Below are 25,312 nucleotides of genomic sequence, written 5' to 3' on the forward strand. Positions count from 1 at the left end.
ATGATATGTACTCCCTCCGCCCCAAAAAAATTGTCCTCTTTTGACTTGGCACAAAGTTTAAGAAATAAAGGAATGACTTTTGAAATGTGTGGTCCAAAACAAGCCTTAGATATTTGTGTGGCGGTAAATCATCTCATAAAATTAAATTGTTTCTAAATATATAAAGGTGACAATCTTTTTGGGACAAACTAAAAAAGAAAGGAGGGCAATCTTTTTGGGACAGAGGGAGTACTATATTATGTTAACCCGACTCACTTCTACTTGAGGAAGTGTAATGCAAGTATTGAAGTCATTGAGCACAGAATGTAGCAACTGAATAATTCAGAAAATTTGTCAAACATAAGAAGAAACAGAGAGTACTTAGCTTAACATCAAGAGTAACCAAATTAATCTTAATATGAAGAGTAACCAAACGAATCACTCTTTTGGCAGAGAATTAAGATACTGGACAAAAACATGGCTTCATGTAGAAAAAGACTGGTAGGCACAACATTAGCTATCTGTGTATACAGGATATCAAAAAAGTGAATCTTCTTGTTGATGCATCAATCCTCTTTCTCATATTCTATGAGTATGCGTCAAAAGCTTGGTTAATTCAGCTCTTATCTTCTTTAGCTGCACCACAACCTCTCTCATGTTTATCCTTTCCTCTGGAGATTCTTTCAAACATAGGAATGCCACATTTATGATCAAAACCAACAACTGCTTGATTTGGCTTAGATTTTCATCATTTTTACCTCTTGTATAGCCAATGTCACCAGCAAGATCTGCGTCCAGAATGTCCAGTACAGCATCAGGAAATGAGAGAGATACCCATTTATGCAAGCTTAAGTCTCCTCCAAACATGTCATCCGTAGGCTTCTTTCTTGTGAATGTCTCAAGCAACAAAACCCCAAAGCTATAGACATCACTGCTGGTGGAGATTTGTCCATCTAAGCCATATTCTGTTGCAATAAACTCCCAGTTAAAATGTGATAAATACATACCAGGAAGAAATAATTGGAAATTATTCTAACCACGATTCGTACGGGACTCAAAATGTGTAGTTAACCATGTTTTAGTACTAAATGTTGTGCACTGCCACTGTCATAAAAGTAGAAGTTTCTTGAATATGTGAATTTGCCATGCGAAATCTATTATGATAGAACAGATGAAAAACAAAGTCATGGTAGACATAAAGAAAAAAAGTAACAAGCATAGGACACCTTCAGTTCAAGAAATTATCATACCTGGAGCAATATAACCAATAGTTCCAAGAGTCTTGGTTTGAGCAATATTTCCTTCTTGTGCCAACATTTTTGAAATTCCAAAATCTGCCACATGAGCAGTCAGATCCTGATCGAGAAGCACGTTAGCCGGCTTTAGATCACAGTGCACAATAGGCACTGTACAATCATTATGAAGATACTCCATGGCCAGGGCTACGTCGATCATTATATTGAGTCTTTCAACAAGACTCAAGCAATTTATATCGGAGTACAGTCTTTTATCTAAGCTTCCATTAGGCATGTACTCCAGCACCATCGCTGTGAAATCCCCATTTGAGCAAGTTGACACTATCTTGACCAAGTTCCTGTGTCTTACATTGCTCAAAATTTCACATTCTGAATCAAAATTTCTTAAAGCCCCTTGCCATTGCATATTGAAAACTTTGATTGCAAAGACAGTACCGCCAGAAAATGTACCTTGGTAGACTGAACCAGAACTTCCACTTCCCACTAGGTTGGACTGACTGAAATTTTCTGTAGCTTCGAGAAGCTCATAATAAGTGATTTTCTGATGTCCCATTCTAGGGAAGGAATCCGATCCATTGTTTCCAATCACATGTTTTTTCCTTGACCAAATCATCCATGTGAAAAAAAACACGACCAATATCAGAAATGTTGCAGCAACAGGCATTGTTGTTTTAAGGATAAGGGACTTTTTCCTTGTTGTTGTGGTTCCTTGAGCTGGACACAAAGGAATATGTACGTCGGGTGCTCCACAAAGTTCCGGATTTCCCATCAAGAACCGGTAACTAAGATTTGAAAATACTCCTTTGTTTGGAACTTCTCCTTGCAAGTTGTTGAAAGAAACATTGAGATACTTGAGATCTCGCAATAGCTCCAGAGATTTGGGAATCATACCAGATAGAGAATTAGTAGACAAATCCAAATACTCAAGAACTATTAGATTGCTAAATGTGTCCGGTATGGGACCTTGGAATGCATTTCTTGACATATCTAGTGAAACTTGATTTTGGAGGGACCCTATGTAATAGGGTATTTCACCAATAAACTTATTAAAAGAGATGTCCATGATGCTCATTGCTTTCAGGGCTCCCACATCAGAAGGTAAGAAACCACGCAGCAGGTTTCTGGATAAGTTCAAATGGTCAAGTTTAATTAATCTCCAGAAACTTGAAGGTAACTTTGAATTGAAATTGTTAGCAGCTATTGACATTTCTCTTAATTCAGTCAGATTTCCAATACATGAGGGTATTGATCCTGACAGTCTGTTTTCTCCCAAGTCCAGTAGACCTAATCTTCCTATGCTGCACAGTTCAGCTGGAAATGGCCCTTCTAATTTGTTTCCAGTAAGATACAGCCTTTCCAGATTTTGCAAGCCAACAAACGAGTGGGGCACATTGCCGACAAGGTTATTATTTTCTAATCCCAGGTAAAGCAAGCCACTTAAGTTTCCAAGGTTCGTTGGCATATGGCCTCTAATACCACAGTCTGCTGCAGCAAGAACCTTGATTTTGCTTGATAAATTTCCTATTGATCCTGGGAATATTCCGTTCAAAGGATTAGTTTGAAGGATCAGGTACACCAGATTCCTGCTGGTTACCAATGAATTCAGGAAGTCAAGTTTTGTGGCTCCAGGCATGTTTTCCAATAGATTATTTTGCAGATTTAGAGTTATAAGGTCTATCAGGTTACCTAACATCATGGGAATCGGTCCAGTAAAAGTATTGTTTGCAACTTCAAGATTTTCAAGCTTTGAAGCATTGCATATTGCAGAGGGTAGATCTCCACTGAGTTGATTATGTGAAAGGAAAATCTCAAGCAAGTTAGGTAGCCAAGTACCAAGATCATGAGGAAGGTGTCCATTTAAGTAATTATGCCTGGCTTTGAGGACTTCAAGCGACGAAATATTAAATAAGCTGGACGGGATGGCACCAGAAATTCGATTATATTCAAAATCAAAAAAGATCAGTTCATGCAACTTACCAAACTCACTTGGAATGTTTCCTTGCAGATCATTTTCAGTGAAGAAAAGATATGTAATTTTTGATGCATTAGATAAAGAAACCGGGATTTTCCCAGTGATCCTGTTGCTGTCCAGATAAAGATGTTCAAGGATTGGAAGATAATTACCCAAATCACTTGGAAGTTCCCCTGTCAAGGCATTTATGGAGAGATCTACAATCTGCAATCTTGAAATATTGAAAATTGAAGCAGGTACCGATCCGGTGAAGTTATTGCCACGAAAGGCAAGGAGCCTCAAATTGGAAAGATGGCCAATTTCATCAGGTATTTCACCTCTCAAAACATTTTCATGCAGATAAAAATATTCCATCCTTGATAAGTTTCCTAATAAAGATGGAATCTTTCCTGTTAGGTTATTGTCATTGAGACGCAGAAATCTGAGTTGGCTTAAAAGGCCAAGTTCTTGAGGTATGCTTCCTTTTATCATGTTTTCCGATAAATGAAGTTCTTGCAGTAAACGACAACGGCTTATGTTTGGAGGAATGGTTCCATCAAGAGATTCCCAGTCACATTGAGAAGTCTCAGCTGTTGCAAGAAGCCCAATTCAGTTGGCAAATTGCCATTCAATTCATTGTTACTAAGATCAAGAACAGCAAGTTGAGTCAAGTTGGCTATTTCTGAAACAATTCTGCCTTGAATGGCCAAATTAGGAAGTTGCAAAGCTACAACTCTCTGGTTCAAACATGAAACTCCATACCAGCTGCAGAAGTGTGTCTCTGAGCTCCAGTTGGTGGACAAAATATTGTGAGGTTCCAACCGAAGGCTCGATTTAAATGCCAGCAAAGCAGCATAGTCACTCGAGTTGGCATGATTTTTACCTAAACAAGGTGGATAAAAGAAGACTAAAAGTGCTAGAAACTCAATAAGAATGTTCATGATTGGTGATCAATTGATTTGGGATTCTTACTCTCACAAAGGGAAGGATTCAAATAGTAGACACTATGGTGATCAATCTACTAAAGACTGGGCTGGTAGTGGTAAGATTTAATTCCTTTCACTTTCCTTAGATGGAAGAATTTTTTCTCGTCGGACCTACTAAACCACAAAAGTTAGTTCATGATATGCATGGCCGGATGCAACATAGTGGTCAGAACACAATTCTTTCGACGCAGAGCACAGATTTATGTGGAAAATTTCATTAAAATTACAATAAATAGTTGATATGACCTCATAACTTTAGAAATATGATAGGTTTAATGCTAAGAACCTTAAAGGTTGAACTTATAGAATTTAAATCAAGAATTGTTCAAAATAACACCCTAACCAATGCGGAATTCTAAAACTACTCTCCACGCGCAAAACTAGATATTCGAATTCTAAAACTACTCTACACGCGCAAAACTAGATATTCGAAGCGCTAATCTAACGCCATGTCAAGAAAAATAGATGTTGGACTTAATTTGATTGTAAAGACTGAATCACAAGGTAGGGATTGTCCAAAACTATGTAGAGATTACATTTCATACTCTCATGATTTTTAATTCTTATGGAACAATCTTGGCCTAACTCACACCCAAAAACTAGCTATTGGGATGGAAGAGCCTAAGTTTATTTAAGTCTCACAAGCCGATGTGGGACACGGCTCAGTTGGTCATAGCTGGCACCCCTCTCGAGTCCAGGACACTACTCCTGGCACGCATACCACCACTCCGAGCTTTGGCCCCATGCGCCGAACGATTGGCTCTGATAGCATGTAACAACTTTGGGTCTAATTCACACCCCAAAATTAGCTATTGAGGAGGGATAAAGTTTATTTAAGTCCCACACCAATTCCACATTCAGCCAATGTGGGACACACAGGATCACAACATCTTAACAGCAAGTGGAAATCTTTTCCGGAGCACCACGAAATCAAAGGGCTTTTTCTTCCTTGCACCCTATAAGAATTTTCTGGTTTTAAAACAGGGTTATTTTTTAAAATTAAGCTTTGATAGTGTTTATATGCGCCGTCCACTATTACATTTTAGTGGGAAGGCATATCAATATTGTATGTCATCATTACCAACAAATTGAAAAAGTTAAGAGGTAAGGGAAGGTTAAATAATGTTTACGGCTATATAATAAGCTTCTGAAACTTTTGCGCGTGTTTTATCCAGTTGGAAGGTTGGCACGCGCGAAAACTTGTTTTGTTAAAAAAGATAGTGGTATTCAATTGATGTCGGATAAATTAACGCGGCGTTTTGATAAAAATATGAGACTTTTGAAATTTAGAAGTTAGTTTTCAAATTTAGAAAACTGACTTTCGTTTTAATTTGGAACAGATTATAAAGAAAATGATGCCACATAATTTAAAATGGAGGGAGTAGTAAGAAATTCATTCTCCGTAGCCTATATCATTGAAAAGAGATAGACGGATAGGAAAGTCAGGATTGCCCCGTTATCATGCTGTTGTCCAGAAAAAGATATTCAGGGCTAGCAAGATGATTGTCCAAATCCATTACACTTTGTTTGGATGGTTGTTACGTATTGTTTCATGATGTATTAATATATCGTATTGTGTTGTATTTTATTGTACAATTTTATTTTGATGAATACAACATTTAGATAGATCGTATCATTTCTTGTCGTTATATAATGTTAGACATCAACAATTTCAAGCATAAACCTACAAGAAAAGTAGGGTAAGGTACAGAGCTATCATAAAAAGATAGGATAAAGGTTACAATATGATTATTATATAATTAAATTAAGTAAATACAAAATGAAAAAGAAAATAAGGTAATGATGTGATAATACCAAATTAGTCGTTACATAAAATTTGACTTCCTGTCGTTACATAACGCTAGATTTAATGATACGATACAAGAAAATGTTGGAAATAATAATTCAAAGTTATAGGAAACCAAGATTTAGTATCTTAATTCATATCTAGCTAGTATTTATAGTCAAATTAATATAGGAACAAGTTTTTTCTGGTTTGAGTTAAAATAAGTTTCATACTATTATAAATAGGAGTGCTACTAGTTATTTTCATAACAAGAGATTGTGGATATTGTAGAGCACATTCAAAGATTTATGAGTTTATGAATACAATATTTTCCTTCAAATTGGATTAAGGGCTTCTGCGATCCTAATACAGAATCAAATAGCTTCCGCTGCCGGCGGGTCGCGCTAGTTGTTATACCCTATTTTAACCGAAGTCAAAACAGTTTATAACATTCCGGTAATTCCGGGGTTAATTAAAGTTAGGAGTCGCCACCTAATTATTTACGATGAATTAGGACACCTAGAGTTTATTAAAGTTATTTATCTAAAGTTGACTCTATTTTAAAGTCTACGAAACCAAAAAGATTCTAGGTACGAGTTCAATTAATCTAGAGGAAAGGTATTAGGCATCCTCTAAGACTCCATTAATAATGATTAATCGATCGGACTCACAATTAATTAGGCTAAGTGTAAATATAATATTATAGAAAAAAAAATAGTTTTGTAAGTATTGCTAAAGTTATAGATAGATATATAAGAATGCTATTTAAAATAGGACTTGTAGGAAATAACAATATACATAAAAGAGTTTAGTTATAATAAACTAAAAGAAACGGGATTGATAACATTTATATGTATTTGGAGAAAATAAATCATGCCGATTAATAAATTAGAACAATCGTTTGTAAGATTAATATTAATAAACTTTTTAAAGGAATAAAAAAAGTACTAGTTCAATATAAACTATGTAAAGGTTATTTCAACAAATACGTGATTCAAATGTTGGAAAGGAATTAAAGTGGAACAGTTATCCATAGGAACTAGTTCGTTCTTTTTTCTTATTTCTCAAAACAGCTAACACTAGTGTGTAAAATTTATGATAGCTTTGGAGACATGTCTTCCTTTTAACTAAAAATGTCAAACTTACGAGGAACAACTAAACTCACTTGATTCAAGACCTAAATTTGCTAATTAAGACATCCTAATATAAAGTAGGCTCGGTCAAATATAAGCAACTAAGTGTTTTTCACAATCACACAGCTGTGGTCCGTCGCTTGGCTAACCACCCTCTTTGTTCGGATGAAGGTCAAGAGAACGAAAGCTGAATAGGAAGACACATGCAAAGTCCGAATGCCGTATAGTCTCAAAATGAGACTGTTCGGATAATGAGTCTTTATGAAGACTCCATATCGCTCCGAAGTGTACATATAAACAAAAGGAAAAGATGAAAAGGATTAGAAAAATGTGACTCTTAAAACAGTAACAAAAATGCAAAAACAGAGCGAACCATATGCACATTCGGCTCGTACACGAGTTCTTTAGAACAAGCATCCATAAAGCATGAAAAAGTTTAGACATTTAAACAGCAATTCCAAGAAGTATTAAAGCATAGAACCCAATAGATGAAAACATACTCTCTCGTCTCAATCTATTCTACAAACGAGACATTCAAGTCCTACGAACGATTAAAATATCTAGGTACTTTGAGTACCTTAATACTTAACAGTAGAGTTTTTTTTTTATTTTTTATTTTTAGTGCGGAGATGAGTAAAACAATACGTCTAATCTTGATTCTCGCTCTAAGCTATACTTACATTTGCCAAGCAAGATGTATACTTTTATTAACAAAGAGATTAATGCGTAGGTAGGACTTTTAGTGCAAGAACATCAACACACCATATGTTCAACTTCATGGTTAAATATCGATCTAGTAAAACACAAAGAAACTCTAACATGTTGTCTACATTTTGTTGTATTTTATACAAGCCCAAACAATTAACACTACTCGTAATAAGAGGAAGAGTCACTTGTTTTAACATAGCATGGCAGATTCATAGCTTGTAGGGTAGGGCTTTCATATTACTGACTTAAACTAAGGACATACGGAAGCACAAATTTAGATTTTTAAAATTTCATCCGAAGCAATGAACAGATATATGGATATCTAGAGGTAACCTTAAACCAATACATCTAAAGTGGGTAACGAGAAAGAAACACAACAGCCACATCGCACAAGTTCTAAAGTGTGTAAGAAAATATAGCAAACATAGCCAGGAGCGTATATCCAGATTCATACAAAAATTATAAACTCGAATAATTAAAGTTACTACTGCAGCTTCGTGTCCTCTCGAACATAAAATGAGTTCCTAATAACATAATTTTAAAGTTACTACTGCAGCTTCGTGGGGACGTCAAGGCCTCGGATCTATGCTCGAATTGACAGATTCAGACGCTCGAGTCAAAATTAAAGTACTTCAAAGTTCTTTTGCCGAACAGCAACGAAAGTTGATCGAATTATGAAAACTTAACTTTTCAATACAAATCTCATAACAGAAAATATTTTCTGATTTGAAAATGTTTACGACCAGATTTTTTGAAAACTCAAGACTTTAGAAAATACCCATCTATCACCAAAAATCCCCCAAAAGAAAAAAAGACCTGCTCTTCGTCTGATTTCAAGATGTATTTATAGCAGCACAGTGCTAGGGTTAGGATTTTCAAATTTCAAATCCGAAAAATGTAAAGGGTGTCACGGGTTTGAATCGAATTGGTACAGCCTATTTTCTGGTCAAAGTTCAGCGGAGAAAAGGACTTTTCATATGTAGCTCCACTTACTTGATCAGAAAAAGGGACAAAGTCGATTGACATTTTTTCAGATCGCCATCAGAAGAAAGAGAACCAAATAAACCCTTCAAGGCTGCAACTCTGAAAGAGAACGTTGGGATAATTAATTTTTATCCCTCATATGACCATACACGGTCTGTATTCCACGAAAGTTGACTGTGAATTTTGCCAAATTTGTCGCCGAAGAGAGAGGGGAGATGCAGGGGATGGGAGTGAGAGAGAACAGAGGCGTGAAGGAGACGACAAAGGGGAGGCACGAAAAGGGAGGGTCAACACCTGCCATTGTTGTTGAAGATATGGACCTTGTGTGAAAGGGGAAAGAGATGAAAGAGAGAGAGGAGGCGTGAAGAAGATGACAAAGGGGTGCGGCTACTGTTGTTTTCATTTAGGGTGAAATAGATAAGTGGGCCGGGTCGGGTAGAAATTAATTGGGCTGATCTCTTAAGTGGGTAGTGTAGAATAATGGGCTGGTCGGATTTGGGCCATTTGTTTGGTATATTGTGATATAACTTGTATAATATGTATCATGTGGTTGGTGTAAAAAATAAATATTTAATTTAACGAGTCCAAATCCGGAAATGAAATGACGACGGACTATATAAAAAATGTGTGATAACGTAATTCTAGTAATTTTGATAGTAAAATAGTGAAATGAAAGTAACGATATTAATAGTAGTTGCAATAAAAATAATAATAGTGTTTAGCTCGTCAATAAATTTAAAAACTCCGGGAAATAAATTGAAATAAAGGAGGGACGAAATTGGGTGTCAACACTAGTCAATGTGTGTCGCCCGTCTGGCCAATGATGATTATGTTGGCAAACGTCGAGCCAATTATATGCATGAAAAACAATCATGCTGAGAAGGACTAACAAAAATATTACAAATTTAAAGTGGTGCAAGAAAATATGCACAATAGGAAGGAACCTTCTTCTCTAAAAGTTGGAGAAGTGGGTTAAAAAATCAAAAAAATTGAAGGTTGATGAGAAAATGCATCAACAAATTGGAATGTTGGAGAGAAAGTGCTCCAACGATTGTAAAGGTTGAGGAGAAAGTGCTTCAACAATTGAAGGTTGATGAGAAAGTGCATCAACAAATTGGAATGTTGGAGAGATTGTGCTCCAACAACTATGAAGGTTGAAGAGAAAGTGCATGAACAACTGAAGGTTGATGAGAAAGTGCATCAACAAATTGGAATGTTGGAGAGAAAGTGCTCCAACGATTGTGAAGGTTGAAGAGAAAGTGCTTGAACAATTGAAGGTTGATGAGAAAGTGCATCAACAAAATTGGAATGTTGGAGAGACAGTGATCCAACTATTGAAGGTTGAAGAGAAAGTGCTTCAACAATTGAAAGTTGATGAGAAAGTGCTTCAACAAATTAGAAGGTCGGAGAGAGTGCTCCAACGATTGTGAAGGTTGAAGAGAAAGTGCTTCAACAGATTGGAAAATGGTGGGTGACGGTTGAAGAGAAAGTGCTTCAACTATTGATGGATTGGAAACAAGTGCTTCAACAATTGGAAGATCGTAACAAGTGGATCAAAAATTGGATATACAACTTTGAATTACGGGAGAATGTTGAAAATAATAATTCAAAGTTGTAGGAAACCAAAATTGATGAAGATTTGATATCTTAATTCAAATCTAGCTTGTATTTATAGTCAAATTAATATAGGAACAGGTTTTCCTTGTTTGAGTTAAAGTATGTTTCATATTATTATAAATAGAGGTGCTACTAGCTATTTTCATAACAAGAGAGAATAAGAGATATTATAGAGATTCATAGAGTCTATCAATAAAATATTTTCTTCACAAAATTTATGTAACAATCAAAACAAATATTGTATTTAAAATATCAACATAATACAATAGGTAACAACCATCCAAACAAGTTGCTAGAAGTTTTGAGGCCCCTCCATGGTTCTAATTCTAAGAAGCGTGTTTGATTTCCTGAATTAATCAAAAAAGGGAAAACTATGTATATATACATGTTAAGGAGAAATATTTACGAAACGCGACGATAGTTTTCCTTATTTACAAAACATAGCGATATATTACGAAACATGATGGATTTTCATATATTTTTCGTTTTTTTATTTTTTTTCTAGAAATTATATTTTTTTAAAAACATTATTTAAAAAATAATTTTTTCTTTGCTCAAAGGCTTAAAAAATTACCTCAAATTTTTGTGTATGAAAAATGTATGAAATGTGTATGTGTGAGCGAAATTTTTAATATAATTTTCATAAACAAAATTGTGAGCGAAAACTTTAAGCCTTGAATATTGTATGAAAGTTGTTACAATATTGTTGTTGTTGTATTAATTTTTCAGAAACCTAGTATGAACTTTATATGAATGTGAATGAAATTCTAAGTCTTGAGCGAGATATACACATTTCATACCATTCTCATGCATAAAATTTTGAGCGTAATGTTTCAGCCTTTGATCGAAATATACACATTTCATACATTCTTCATACATAAAATTTGAGCGAACTTTTTAAGCATTGAGCAAGATATACACATTTCATACACAAAACTTTGAGCGATTATTTTAAGTCTTGAATGTTGTATCAAAGTTGTATACAATGTTGTTGTAGTTGTATTAATTTTATAGAAATCTAACATGAACTTTATACACGAAAATGTGAGCGAAATTTTAAGACTTGAGCTAGATACAAAATTTATATTGTTTTCATACACACAATTTTGAGCGTATTTTTTAAGCCTTGAACGAGATATACACATTTCATACATTTTTCATACCGTTTTCATACACTAAATTTTGAGCGAACTTTTTAAGCCTTGAGCGAGATATACACATTTCATACAACTTTCATACATAAATTTTTGAGCGAAAAAAATATTTTAAAAAAATTAATTTAAAAAAATAAATAATTTAAAGCATGTTTTGTATAGGGTTTGTAATGTTATGTTTTGTAAATATAAAACTATCGTCACGTTTCGTAAATATTTCTCCTTAAAATATATATATACGTAGTTATCCCATCAAAAAATGATTCAATTGAAGGGCCCATAAGGCAGCCCTTTGTCTATGTTGTCGAAAGAGAGACGTTTCTTCTTCCATATCGTCTATTACATTTTGAATTTTGATATAGTTTTTTGTTGTGCTTTCTCAACTAATTGAGCGATCTTGGGATGACATGCAATTAGCTTAAAACATGTTCATCAAACAGCCTGAGATCGTCAGAGGAACAAAGCGAAAATATTTACTCCTATGTAATATATGGTTGGAAAGTAATGTTGGAAAGTCTCATATTAATAATTACTAGTTGCCGGAGGCTCGTGCTAAATCCGGGCCCAAATCCAAAATATAAAAATAATGCGTAAGTTTTATCAAATAAGTATAATTTGTGTCACCTTTTTGGTACATAATTAATTTAATGTAATTGCAAGTTATTCATATTTTGTTTATAAATTTTCATAATTATTGAAGTTTGTTCGTCATATAATTGAATAGTCTTTTTTTTAAAAAAATATCTATGAGGAAATAAGTTTGGTAGGAAAATTAGCAAATACCAAAGGGCGTAAGTGATTTGATATTCTATAAACTAACATGATAAAGTATGATAATTACAACTCGTCGAAGATAATAAATTGGAAATTATTTCTGTATTTTTATGAATTTGTGAGCATGCGATTTTTATTTATAGATAGAAATAGATTTATTTTGATATTTATTGATTTTTCACTCATTATTTTATGTGTCAAGACTTTATGCTAGTCAAATGTATTTTTTAACCTTAGTTTTAAACGAAATTCAATACACAACCTAAATTCATAAAATGAATCTCAAGAATCAATTAAGTTATTTATACATGCTTCATGCTTAAAAAGATTCATTTTTGGTAAGTCAAACAAGAGATGTTAAAGATTATCTAATCTTGACTGATAACGCTACCTTCATTTTCAACACTAACCAATGTCATTCAATAATTTTTATTTTATTTGTAGGCACATATAATATCACTAAAGAAGTAAAATGTTGGATGTTTAATAGGGAGAAGCATATGGAGAGGAACATATGACGTAGGGCATGTTTAAATGTAAAGTAAGACCTAATAAATGTTTTAGTTAAAAAAGTTTTCTAACAAATCACTCATACCTAGAAATTAAGAAATCTTTTCACTAAATTATCATTAATTAAATATTATCAATATTATATGGTTTCTTGATAGTATATAAAAATTATTTTTTCTAAATTGGGATAAATTTAACTATATATAAGGAGTATATAAATAAGAAAACGACAATTCTAATTTTTTATTTTCCAAACTGCTATACCTTTGCATGAAATTTGCACTTTGGTAACTTTTCAATCCCAAATTGAGGAAAATATAATAATTTATATACTTTATAAATTGGATTAAGAAAGTTGTATAAAATGATACGTTATAAATACTGATAAAAACATGGTAACTTCATCAAATTATTAACATTTAAAAAATTTGATTGCATTAAAACGGAGCAAAGATATGACATGTGTGTTGAACAATAAATAGTAGCCTAAAGAAATGCAAAATAAATACATTTTGAGTTATTTCTTAAAATAGTTTAAGTCATAGCGATAGATAGTCTTTCACTGTGGGTGCACATATATAGGAATATATCAGTACATATATTTAACAAACATATAATTTTATATATATAACCCTATCTCTTGCTATTATTTCTTTAAGGAGAGGTACACAAAAAGTCATTGCATATTGTCAATTGGATTCAATTTGCACGATTGGCCTTATTGTGGGGTGATCTTTAAATTTTTTTCCCTCAAACTGCTACTCTTTAATGTTTTTCCATAACCTAAAATACCCCGAGATTTCAGGTTCGAATCTCGGCTCATTCAAAGAAAAAAATCGCAAGGCAAAATTTTGTAGCAAAATTAGGCCTATTCGGGCAAAAGTTAGGCCTAGGCTTTAAGGCCTAACTTTTGTAGAGTTTCAGCAGAGTAAAAAAAGTTTCTGCCTTGCAAAATTTCGCAAGGCAAACTTCTGCTTTAAGACAGAATTTTCATGAAGCCTTGCCTTTGTGATTTTTTTTTTTTTTTGTTACTGAGTTAGAGTTCGAACCCAGAACCTCGAGGCCACTTTTTTAAGCGAAGGGTCAAAATTAAAGACCAGCGCCTTTGAAGGGCAATCCGTGCAAAAAGTTGAATCATTTTTAGAGCATTGTTGCAAATTTAAAAAATAAAACAAAAATAAAAAATAAATGGTCCGTGTGAAAATGTAGATTTTATGGAGATTGGGCACAAAAAGAATAATGTGCTATGGAGTAGAGTAATATGTGGGGCCCTTAACTTATGAAAAAAATTCTTGATAATTGCCAAGTGTTTGTTGCCTTTTGGGATATAATTGCCATCAAATTTTTCAAAATTTACCAAAACAGATAAAGGTAACTATGTAAATAAAGGCCAAAATAAGGGCAAAAATGAAAACTATGAAGTTGCGAGTACTACAAAACTCATGGATTCTCCCTTATATATAATAGTAATGTTTATTAACAATTATGTTTGACTTATTTCTTCGGATTAGTTATTATAGAATTAATAATACTTATATACTTTTGCTATGATATATTTACTAAATAAGGAAATACCTGGGACACACATGATCTTGATTCTTGAATATGACTCCGATTTAGATGAATAAATTAGTATCTACCTATCAGTTCAAGCTGAGATATTCTGAGCAAATACAACCACTGTAAGCTTCTTAAAAATAAACAATCTACTATTTAACTCCCAAAAGATTAAAATGATAAGATGTCGGGACAGTACTGTCGGCACCAATCTGTTTATCTTTTTTTTTTTTTTTTTTTTTTTGCCCTTATATTTCCCTTTTTTGTTGGTAATTATTTGAATGGTGCTTTTCTTTTGATTGAAATCAGAACAAAAATATTTGTGAGTTTCTATACAAACCTGAACGGATTCTTGTACCCCTCCCGAGAACAAAGTTAAAATAAAAATGTAAAGAAATGAATCACCCCAAAAGATAGCTCAAGAGAGGAAGATTATTCAAGACTATATAAGGAGATCACTCATCTCTTTTTTATTTAATGTGAGACTCTTCAACAAAAACTAAAAAATAACTCGAAGATTAATCCGAGTTTCAACATTAATAACATGATAAATTACCTTCTTTTTTCCCCCTCATTTTTTCCACATACACACCTGTTCCATTTAACAACTACTTTAGATACTCGACGATCGTGCTCTCTTTTGTTCTTTTTCTCTGGAGGATTGATCTTTGACTGTGAATCACTGAATAGGTACAATGAGGCAAATATACCAATATTCATATTAATCTTACATACCTGATTCACAGAAGTAGCATGTACATGCCCAGACTAATATTACAAGGTTGGATCAGCCAACTTCAGTACAGATGAAATTAATGAACTATTTTACGCTCTAGCATGTGCACAACTCTCACTCGTTGAAAAAACTGCTGTTTACTCCTGTTCTATATAAATGCAAACCAGAAGATGTTGAAACAGTAATGCTGGTGTTTGCAGGTGTAAAAAACACATCACCTTCGCGAATAATCTCGTTCAATGGTGTGGTCACTGTTCCCTTTCCCTCCACAACCATAAAAATGGATGGACCCGGAATGGCGGGAAATTCAGCAGTTGATTCTTCGGGAAGAATACAGCGATCGACTTCGAATTCATCAAAAGGAGGAATGTACCTCATAATGTGAGGATTTACTGCAGCACCCTGCAGAATTTCAGGAAAACCCTGCAACAAGAAAAGATATAATTCATACATAAACAGAGACCCAATATCATGTAATTGCACTATAACAATCATAATCCTAAATATCCTAAGCAATTTTAGTCAATTACTTGATGTTAGAATAGAAAGAAGTTGTCTCTGTGTGACCTAGAGGTGGCAATTTGAGCCCATATTTAGAAAATTAGCCAATTTAACTCACATTTTAGTGAGATGGGTCACTCATATTTTAGGTGGGTAAATATCGGCTTCAAGTATCTTTTTAACTCACAAAAATATGGGCAAATATGGGTATCCATACAAGAACACACTAGATCTAATAACAACTCATTTCGAAAATGAGAAATTTCTTCATTTTTTTGCACGGATTGGCATTCATTTGGGGTGGTTTTTAATTTTTACCGTACAAATTGGTGGTTTTTAATTTTTGCCCCTCAATTTGGTGGTCTTTAATTTTTGCCCTCTGCCTTAGGCAGAATTTTGTTATTTGCAAAGACAGAGGGCAAAAATTAAAGACCACCAATTTGAGGGGGAAAAAATTAAAGACCACTCAGACAATCCTACAAATTGCCCAAATTTTTTTCTTACCTCCCACACCCCCCTCCCTGCCCCCCCCCCCCCCCTCAAATTTCAATTTCGTATATTTTACTTTTATAAAAAATGGAAAAAATTTCTCTGCCCCCCCCCCCCCCCCCCCACACACACACACACACAATTTCAATTTAATATATTTTACTTTTATAAAAAATTGGAAAAAAAAATTCTTACCCCCACCCCACCCCTGAAATTTCTATTTTATAATATCAATTATGAATATATGAAAATATTACTTTCTTGACAAAAGAAAAAAAAATATAAACATTACACTTGTATATTATGGGCTAACCCATAACCAACCCACCCATTTATCACCCAATCCATATTTACCCATATGAAATATGAGCGGTTTGAAACCTAACCCGTTTTTGCTCAAATCAATTTCAACCAAACCAAATCCACCCATTTGCCGCCCCGAGTGTGAACTATAGGTCACAGCTTCGAACCGTGGAAGCAATCACTAATGGTTGCATTAGGTTAGGCTCACACCACTTGGGATGTGGCCCTTCCCCGAACCCTACTAAAGCGGGATGCTTTATGCACCAAGCTGCCAGACTTGATGTCAGAATAATACAACTCTTTCCTAGCCTACTCAACCTCCAATGTTTTGAAGCACATAACAATGGTTGCTGCTATATTCAAATTCCAATCCAATCATGAACCTCAATTTTGAATAAGGGAAAAGGTTCACATTTGCCTTTGTACTATCCGAAATTGTTCAAGTTTGCCCTTCGTTTCACTTTTGGTCCATTAATACCCTTGTCATTCACAAATCCTTTCATATTTGCCCTTTCCATTAACGGAGATCCAGGTGTGAAAAAGGTTTACTCCACGTGCCCAAATTTTTCGAGAAAAATGTCCAACTTTACGTTGAACTTCTTGACTATTTGTTAGAATTACCCTCGGGTTGGAGCCACATTAGATGTCAAACTTTTTCCTGACGGCAGGGCTAATATTAGACCAAAAGTCTAACGGAGGGAAAAATTGCTCAATTTAAAATATTACGGGGACAAATTTGACAATTTTTCCTATTTAAGAATGACTCTAGTGGTACCTGTGACATACCTGTTTGTAAGTGAGCATTGAGCATAGAGTTTTAACATCCCGGTGCTTTGGAGTTAAGCCAGCACGTACCACGTTGTCTGATGTTGCCATGCATTCAACACAATCACCATATATATAAGCATGAGGTTCGTTTGCCCCTAAATATAAAGCTTCACCAGGATTAAGTTTCACATAATTTAACAAGAATGCAGCCAAGACACCAACATCAGCTGGATACTGCTTCTCAAGTCTCAGTACCACTCGTTCTTTCTCTGTCAGCTCCCTAGCCTACAACATGAAGGTTAAAATATTATACTAATAAATAAATGTCAATGACCAAGATCGGTTTAAATGCAGTTCAGCCCCCATCACATTTCACATTCCTGAATGCGACACAGGTTTCTAGACATTTCATTTCATATGTATAAAGAAGAAATCACAAGGAATAACTAAATCATCAAGTAGGAATAATATAATATGCAAGTAAGATGCCAATCAAACCAAACAGATTATCTCCTCAGTGCCAAGTTGAATAAGAAATACAACTTGATGTAGGTTATCGGTTGCCCTACATTCAAATTTCAGCTTAGCCCAATTTACAGCTAATGTGGAAGTGAAGGAGTGATTCTCATTTTCTTCTTTTCATTTTTTTTCTTTTGGGGGAAGGGGGGACTAAACAGGGCAAAAATAGATCAGATATTCAGATGTCGTATTAAAATCCATAATTCACATCTTCAAAGAAATAAAATATTTATACAACCACCAGTAGCCCATCCGTCCAAAATCCAAATCAATCACAATATTGGTAAAAAGAACATTTCAAATATTGAAACGTAGCTAAAGCCAGCTCATAAAGGTCAATTCATAGTAGTAATTCTAACTCAACTCCTCAAAAAGTTTTTCTCTTGTTTCTCACTATCTCTTTTTTATAGTATTATTTTGATCTGTTTCTCACTCTACCTTTTGTTACATCCACTCCTTTCTTTCCTTGATCTTGTTTCTTCAAACGGCAAAAGGATAAAAGGAAGGAACTTTTAGTCTTCACCACAGTGGAAGTCTCAACCTTTTTTTTTTTTTGTCCACTCCTGTTTATCTTTTCCTTTTTATTTTTTTGGTGTTTAATCCCCATTCATTCAATAGCAATTTATTCTATCCTTCATTTAGGTTCTTGAAAATTCACTATCTGAGATGTACATGTTGCTGAATCGGTATTTAAATTTGGCATTCAATTTCCTCAAAGCAACAATTGAACAGACTAGTGTCCTTTTTAGAGAAAATAGGCACTAAAACAATGTGGGCAGATGAACTACAAAATCTTCTTAGATGGAAATAGACCTGTCAGATAAAGGAATTTTAATGAAACCCTCAAACCTCACTTCTTCCAGAATCAAGCTCTTTATGCAGGTAGGTCTGTGTGTTTGGAGATGGGTAGGAAAAGAGAGTTTTAAGATGAAAATCATATTTACTAAGGCAGTGAAGAGCATAGTTTTCCAAAACCACAAAGAATTACTCCACATGAATAAATGCCAACATGCAGAAGTACAAAAAGGAGATTTACAACTTGTGCTTACATAAAACTAAACACATTTTAACTTCCAGCTGATCAGGGACTACTTTGACTTTACCTGATCTTTAATGTGTAGGCGACTAATCAGCTTGGCTATCGCTTCAGCAACCACATCCTTGCTTGCTGACATCAGCTCAGTAACTACTGATTGTAGCACTAATTTACCATTCTCCTTCCCACTATCCTCATTCAAGTCCAACACTTGCTCTGCGTGTGCAGTACCAATCACTTCAACAATCTCGGGCACCGTTTGAACAATCAACTTAAGCTCCTATAAAAGTTCCATAAGTACTTTTTAAAATCAAGTCATTTTTAAGCATCTTTAGGCTTCAGTCTAACAAAATATGGATAGAAAAACCGGAAACGAATTTCACTCTGCCAGTTTGAAGCACATTGTCTAACCAGAACAAGCAGTAAGAAGCCCTTCGTTTCACCCGTTCAGGGGAGGAGATTTGGGGGGGGGGGGGGGGGGGGGTGAAGAGGCTACTTGGGAGCTTATATCTTCATTTTCTTTCCTACTAAAAATTTTTTGCCTTCCGGTTGTCGGAGGAAACACAATAAGTTCCAGTTATTTATTGTTCAAAAGAGAAAACTGCAAATATTATAAACCAAAACAAAATTTTAGTTAAACAATTCCATTAACTTCCTTTTCTTTTAAATCAGACAGGACTATGTTCATGGCAGCAGCCAAGCGGGCTTTTTATCTACCACACTCTAAAGCACCTCAACCTCTAGAATGCAACCCAATTATTACATTAATCTAATAAAACAAGTTGTTTAACCCAATTTTACGCGGATTGTATATTTATGAGCACCTCAAATGTCCTGGATTACGAAGCCTGACATAATTCAATAAATTTAACTAGGCCTAAGAAACCACATAAATAGTGAGTACCTCAAGACTTATAAATCCACATAAGGCCTCAAATTCTGTCAACGCCAATGCCATCTCCGGTTTGTGATTGTCATCCTTATAAACATCCGGCAGCTCACTATGCAATCGAGTGGCCAAATCCTTGTCTGGATGGGCCTGTATGGACAACGCTCTTGCAACAGATAGTACCTAAAACTCCAAACATTTTAGAAGTTTATCAAACCATACTGACAGCCAAGCATAAAGTGCTTTAGCTCACTCAAAATGTATCAAGAGAAATTAAAATAAAGTGAATTGTCTCCTTATCTGATATTTTATAAGAAGAGGAAGTGTAAAATACCAGATGGAATATTTGGGGTACTCAAGTATTTCTACCATCCATTTTTTATGACACCATTACTATCTGGGGAGTAAACCTTTTTCTCATATGATTCTAAAATATTTTTAACTATAAGAAATTATTAACTATAGGCCACGGGTCAACCGGTGGAATCAGCTCTTTTTTTATTAAAAAATTATGAACTGCAATACTTCTAATTTAGAGTAACCTAGGTGTTCAAATATCATCTTTTTAATCCCAAAAAAAAAAAAAAAAAGGGAAATCTATGTTCAAATTGAAACAAAATATTATATAATTTGGCCCTGTATCTGTCATTCTTTTGCGAAGGAAACAATAGTTATTTTTGCATGAGTATAACAATACCAGAGAGACAATAAAAATCAAAACTTGCGATGATTCGAGAAGAAACTGATTAAAATTGCAGGTTTCTTTCGAAATCAGCCACACAAAGCAAATTGCAGACATTCCAAACTCCCAATAGAGCAAATTTACTACTTCCTTGTGTTTCCATTTGTTTGTCTTAGTTACTATTGAACAGTCAGTATTTTTCTTTGATCATTATTTTTTTCAAATATCTTCTAAATATTTTGAACTATTAACTATTATAACTTATAGCACTTTTTATTTTTGCGTAGTTTATATTTTATTTCAAGAAAATGAAGATTCTATGTCGAAATTTACACTGAATATTAGTAATAACTTGTTTGACCCTCGGACCTCAAATCAAGCCAAAAAAAAAAAAATTGAAACGGAGGGAGTACAATTTAAAAAAAAATAGGAATTTTAGAAACAAACCTTGAAGAGAAAAGGAAGGTTGTTACCCCACTTCTTGACAACCTTATGTCCAAGAACACTAGGATTCTTTTCAGTCCACTCCTTCAACATCAACTTCTTTCTCTCCCCACCATTAGTCAATCCATGCTCAGCTACTCCATCCACAACATATGAAGGCCCAGAATCATGAGTCCCCATCCAAAATTCTGCATAAGCCTTGTCCTGATCAACATGGTAGTCACCACTATTACAAGCATACAGTCGCGCCACACGTGATTCCTTCCCTGGTTGACCCCAATCATAATTCTTCACACAACCTGTCAATCTCACCAGCCCCATAGAACAGATTTAAGTCAAGAAAACAAAAAACTCTGTTTTATGTTAGAGAGAAACTCTGTTTTGAGCAGAGGGTAACAGCTCTCTCTATCCCACAAAAGGTAGGGGTAAGATCTGTGAATGATCAGACCTGAGATGAGTATATTGTTGTTGCTGTTTATGTTAAGAGAGAAAGGAAAGACTATATGTAAGAAGAAAAGGAAAATAGTAGCTTCACATGAATGTTGGTTGTCCAATTCAAGAAAAGAGTGAGGGAGGGGCTTGTATTTGAAGCAAACTGTTTTAAGGAGGGAAAGAGGAATTAGTGACGATGGATTTTTAGACCTTTTGGCGTTATAGACTTGCAGTTATCACGCAAAGCAGCGGTTTCAAATCTATATAAGGGAAAATATTTCCTCAGTCAAATGTCAACCTAAATTTAATTAATAGTACTACACAATTAGATTTTGTGAACATGGAAATAATCAATACGTACTAGAAGATCAGATTTTGTCGAACTTAAAAAAAAATATGATATAAAATAAGTTATAAATATCTATATGTAATAAATCATCTCATTAAAATTATAAAGGTATTCCAAGTAGGCGTTTGGCCATGAAAATCAAATATTTTTCACTTTATTTGGTATTTTGAAGTTGCAATTAAAGATGGAGTTCTGTTTGGTTATAGTTTTTGCAAAGAATATTTGGTTATTTGAATGTATTAAAAGTGAAAATAAGTTTTTTTTATGTTTTCCAAATTTTTGAAATTTGCATGGCTAAACATTGATTTTCAAATAAAGTGAAAACTTTTTCCGAGAAAAAGTGAAAACAATTCATGGCCAAACGGGCCATTAAAATTACATTACTACTCTATTAAATATAAAATATGACATTCTTTAAGATTTTGATTAACAAAGAAGGAACGTCATTTATAATTGACACGGAGAGTAATACAAAATGGGATAATTACACTTAGTATCAATTGGGGTACCAATGCTACCAAATTTAGCCCATATTTGAGTTTCTTGCCCACAGTAGCCCATCTTCAATTTAAACAAAAATTACTTTTCAAAAAATGACTCATTCCCCTCTTTCTCCCCCTCTCTCTCCACTGCCTCCTTCTTTTTTTTCTTTTTTTTTTTTTGGAGTTCCACTGCCTCCTTTTTTTTTAATTTTAATTTTAATTTTTTTTCCAGAGTTTGCCACTGCCTCCTTTTTTTTTTAATTTTAATTTTAATTTTTTTTATTATTTTTTAAATTTTTTTGTTTTTTAGTTTTTTTTTAATTTCCCATCTCCCTCTGTCACGCCGGATCTTTAATTTTATTTTTTAAAATTTTTTATTTATTTTCCCTCTCCCTCTGTCACACCGGATCTTTGATGTTTGAACAGTTGGTTCTGGTGGTGGTGTTGGAGTTCGCCGGAGAACGGAACTCCGGCGATGACTGTATATGGGTGTATAATATTATATGTCGGTGTATATGGGTGTATAATATTGTATGTCGGTGTATATGGGTGTATACGCCTGATAACGTCCAAATCCACTCCTCAAAGAGAAAGTGTACACGGTCGTCGCAATATAATTTACCCAACTATGAGTCGGGGTCGATCCCACAGGGAACAATATACTAGGCGATTTAAACAAGTAAGGAATTATCACCAACTAAGCTAAGCCAAACACTTTTTCAATACTTGGTTTTTGATTTAAAAACTAACAAAGATAAAACTAACTAGAAAGCGGGTAAAATGATCAATGGTCACAAGTTTGGATACAAAGGAAATTACACTCAAGTAACGATCCAATGTATTTCATGATTTTACAACTAAGAGCAGGTTTATGTTAATAGATAATGGTTTCTACAATCTCATTGAAAGTCTTCCAACCAAATCAATGAATTTCACTCTAAGCTTTTCCAAGCCTTAGTGTGTGATATCAAGCACAACCAATTGAATCTCAAGTAACTTTTCGATTTCTAGCTCAAGTTATTAGATGGGTTTAATGACCAAAATTCTTGTTAATTAATCTTTCTCAACCTAGATTTCCTCTTCCGAGCTCAATCAAAGTAAATGGGCGAGTCTTAGGGTTAGCTAATCCCTTAAAAAACATTAAAGAACAAGATTAATTAAATCAACAAAGACCCACTTCAATAGCAATAAAAATCATTCAATACATAAGCAAAACAAGAGTTTCATCCAACACTTTAATCATAGAATATTTCCATAAACAAGATTCAAGTGAAAAAAATAAATACTACACACTTAGATATATAATACAAAGCAAGGAATTGAAGAAATGAATTAAAGGTTTAAGAAATGCTCAACCAAATCTTCAACCCCAAAGTGTGGTGTAGGAACCTAGTCTCCAAAACTTGTATGAAATGGCCAAAGATGAGTTTTACAAACCCTAGCATTCTATTTATAGAAGTGCCAAAACGGAACAAAATCTGAACAAAAATACCCTGCGTGCACAACATGCTACTCGCATCTTGTGTCGCATGTGCAACATGCGAGTCGCATGTTGTGCCAAACCGTAGCATGTTGTGCAAATATCTCTGTTAGCACATGCTGCAGCAAGTGTTGCTCGCATGCACAACATGCTGCAGCAAGTGCTACTAGCATGTGCTACCAGAAAGTGCTTCTTGTTCTATTTTTGCTCTATTTTGCTCCGTTTTGCTCTGTTATGCTCTCCGGGCATCTTATTCTACAAAACAACATAAATACACAAAAAGTAACAACAAAAGTGCTTGAAGAGTCACAAAAGCTTAAGGAATTAGCATCGAATATCCCGTAATTTCGCGGCACATCAACGCCGAAGAATGGAACTCCAGCAATGACTATATATGGGTGTATTGATAACGTCCAAATCCACTCCTCAAAGAGAAAGTGTACATGGTCGTATGCAATATAATTTACCCAACTATGAGTCGGGGTCGATCCCACAGGGAACAATATGCTAGGCGATTTAAACAAGTAAGGAATTATCACTTTCTACGCTAAGCCAAACACTAGATAATATTTTGATTTAAAGAAAATTATAACTAATGCAAAAATGTAAACTAATCTAGAAAGCGAATAAAATGATCAATGGCCACAAGCATGGATACAAGGAACTCTCAAGTAACGATCCAATGTAGTTTATGATTTTACAACTAAGAGCGGGTTTATGTTAATAGATAATGGTTTCTAAAATCTCATTGAAAGTCTTCCAACCAAATCAATGAATTTCACTCAAAGATTTTCCAAGCCTTAGAGTGTGATATTAAGCACAACCAATTGAATCTCAAGTAACTTTCCTATTCCTAGCTCAAGTTATTAGATGGGTTTAATGACCCAAATTCTTGTTAATTAATCTTTCCCAACCTAGATTTCCTCTTCCGAGCTCAATCAAAGTAAATGGGCAAGTCTTAGGGTTAGCTACTCCCTTAAGAATCATTCAAAATGAGATTAATTAAAAAAACAAAGACCCACTTCATTAGAAATAAAAATCATTCAATACCTAAGCATAACAAGAGATTTAATCCAACACTTGATAATGAATAATATCATAAATAAGATTCAAGTGAAAGAAGAAAATACTACACACTTAAATATTTAATACAAAACAAGGAATTGAAGAAAGGTTTAAGAAATATCTCATTAAAGTGCTCCAATCTTCTCCTCCAATGGTGTAGATGAAACCCTAGCCTCCAAGCTTGTATGAAAATGGCCAAAGATCATGGTTTACAAACCCTAAAAGAGTATTTATAACATTCCAAAACGGGAACAAATTGTGGACAAAAATGCCCTGCGTGCAGCACATGCTGCAACAAGTGCTACTCACAGGCACAACATGCTGCAGCAAGTGCTACTCGCAGGTGCTGCATGCACAACATGCTGCAGCAAGTGCTGCTTGCATGCACAACATGCTGCTAGCATGTGCTGCCAGAAAGTGCTGCTTGTTCTATTTTTGCTCTATTTTACTCCGTTTTGCTCCGTTATGCTCTCCGGGCATCTTATCCTACAAAACGACATAAATACACAAAAAGTAACAACAAAAGTGCTTGAAGAGTTACAAAAGCTTAAGAAATTAGCATCGAATATCCTGTAATTTCACGGCACATCATGTATATGAGTGTATATGGGTGTATAATATTGTATATGGGTGTATATGGATATATGGGTTATAATATTGTATATGAGTGGATATATGGGTGTATTATATTGTATAATATTGTATATGAGTGTATATGGATACATGAGTTATAATATTGTAT

General features: G+C 34.3%; 2 protein-coding genes across 2 annotated transcripts; both read right to left on the reverse strand.

Moving 5' to 3' along the window:
- Positions 1-391: 391 nt before the first annotated feature.
- On the reverse strand, positions 392-8,090 carry LOC132622888 (receptor kinase-like protein Xa21). The gene is made up of 2 exons (XM_060337569.1): positions 1,230-8,090; positions 392-944 (listed from the first exon to the last, which is right to left on the reverse strand). Exons 1-2 carry the CDS (start codon positions 3,676-3,678, stop codon positions 559-561), a joined length of 2,835 nt encoding a protein of 944 aa, XP_060193552.1. The 5' UTR covers positions 3,679-8,090; the 3' UTR covers positions 392-558.
- Positions 8,091-15,091: 7,001 nt separating this feature from the next.
- LOC132622891 (mannose-6-phosphate isomerase 1-like) lies at positions 15,092-21,432 on the reverse strand. The gene is made up of 5 exons (XM_060337572.1): positions 20,766-21,432; positions 19,652-19,819; positions 18,815-19,027; positions 17,211-17,477; positions 15,092-15,554 (listed from the first exon to the last, which is right to left on the reverse strand). Exons 1-5 carry the CDS (start codon positions 21,081-21,083, stop codon positions 15,246-15,248), a joined length of 1,275 nt encoding a protein of 424 aa, XP_060193555.1. The 5' UTR covers positions 21,084-21,432; the 3' UTR covers positions 15,092-15,245.
- Positions 21,433-25,312: the final 3,880 nt, after the last annotated feature.

The sequence above is a fragment of the Lycium barbarum genome, chromosome 12, assembly GCF_019175385.1.
Source record: "Lycium barbarum isolate Lr01 chromosome 12, ASM1917538v2, whole genome shotgun sequence".
Classification (NCBI taxonomy): Eukaryota; Viridiplantae; Streptophyta; class Magnoliopsida; order Solanales; family Solanaceae; genus Lycium; species Lycium barbarum.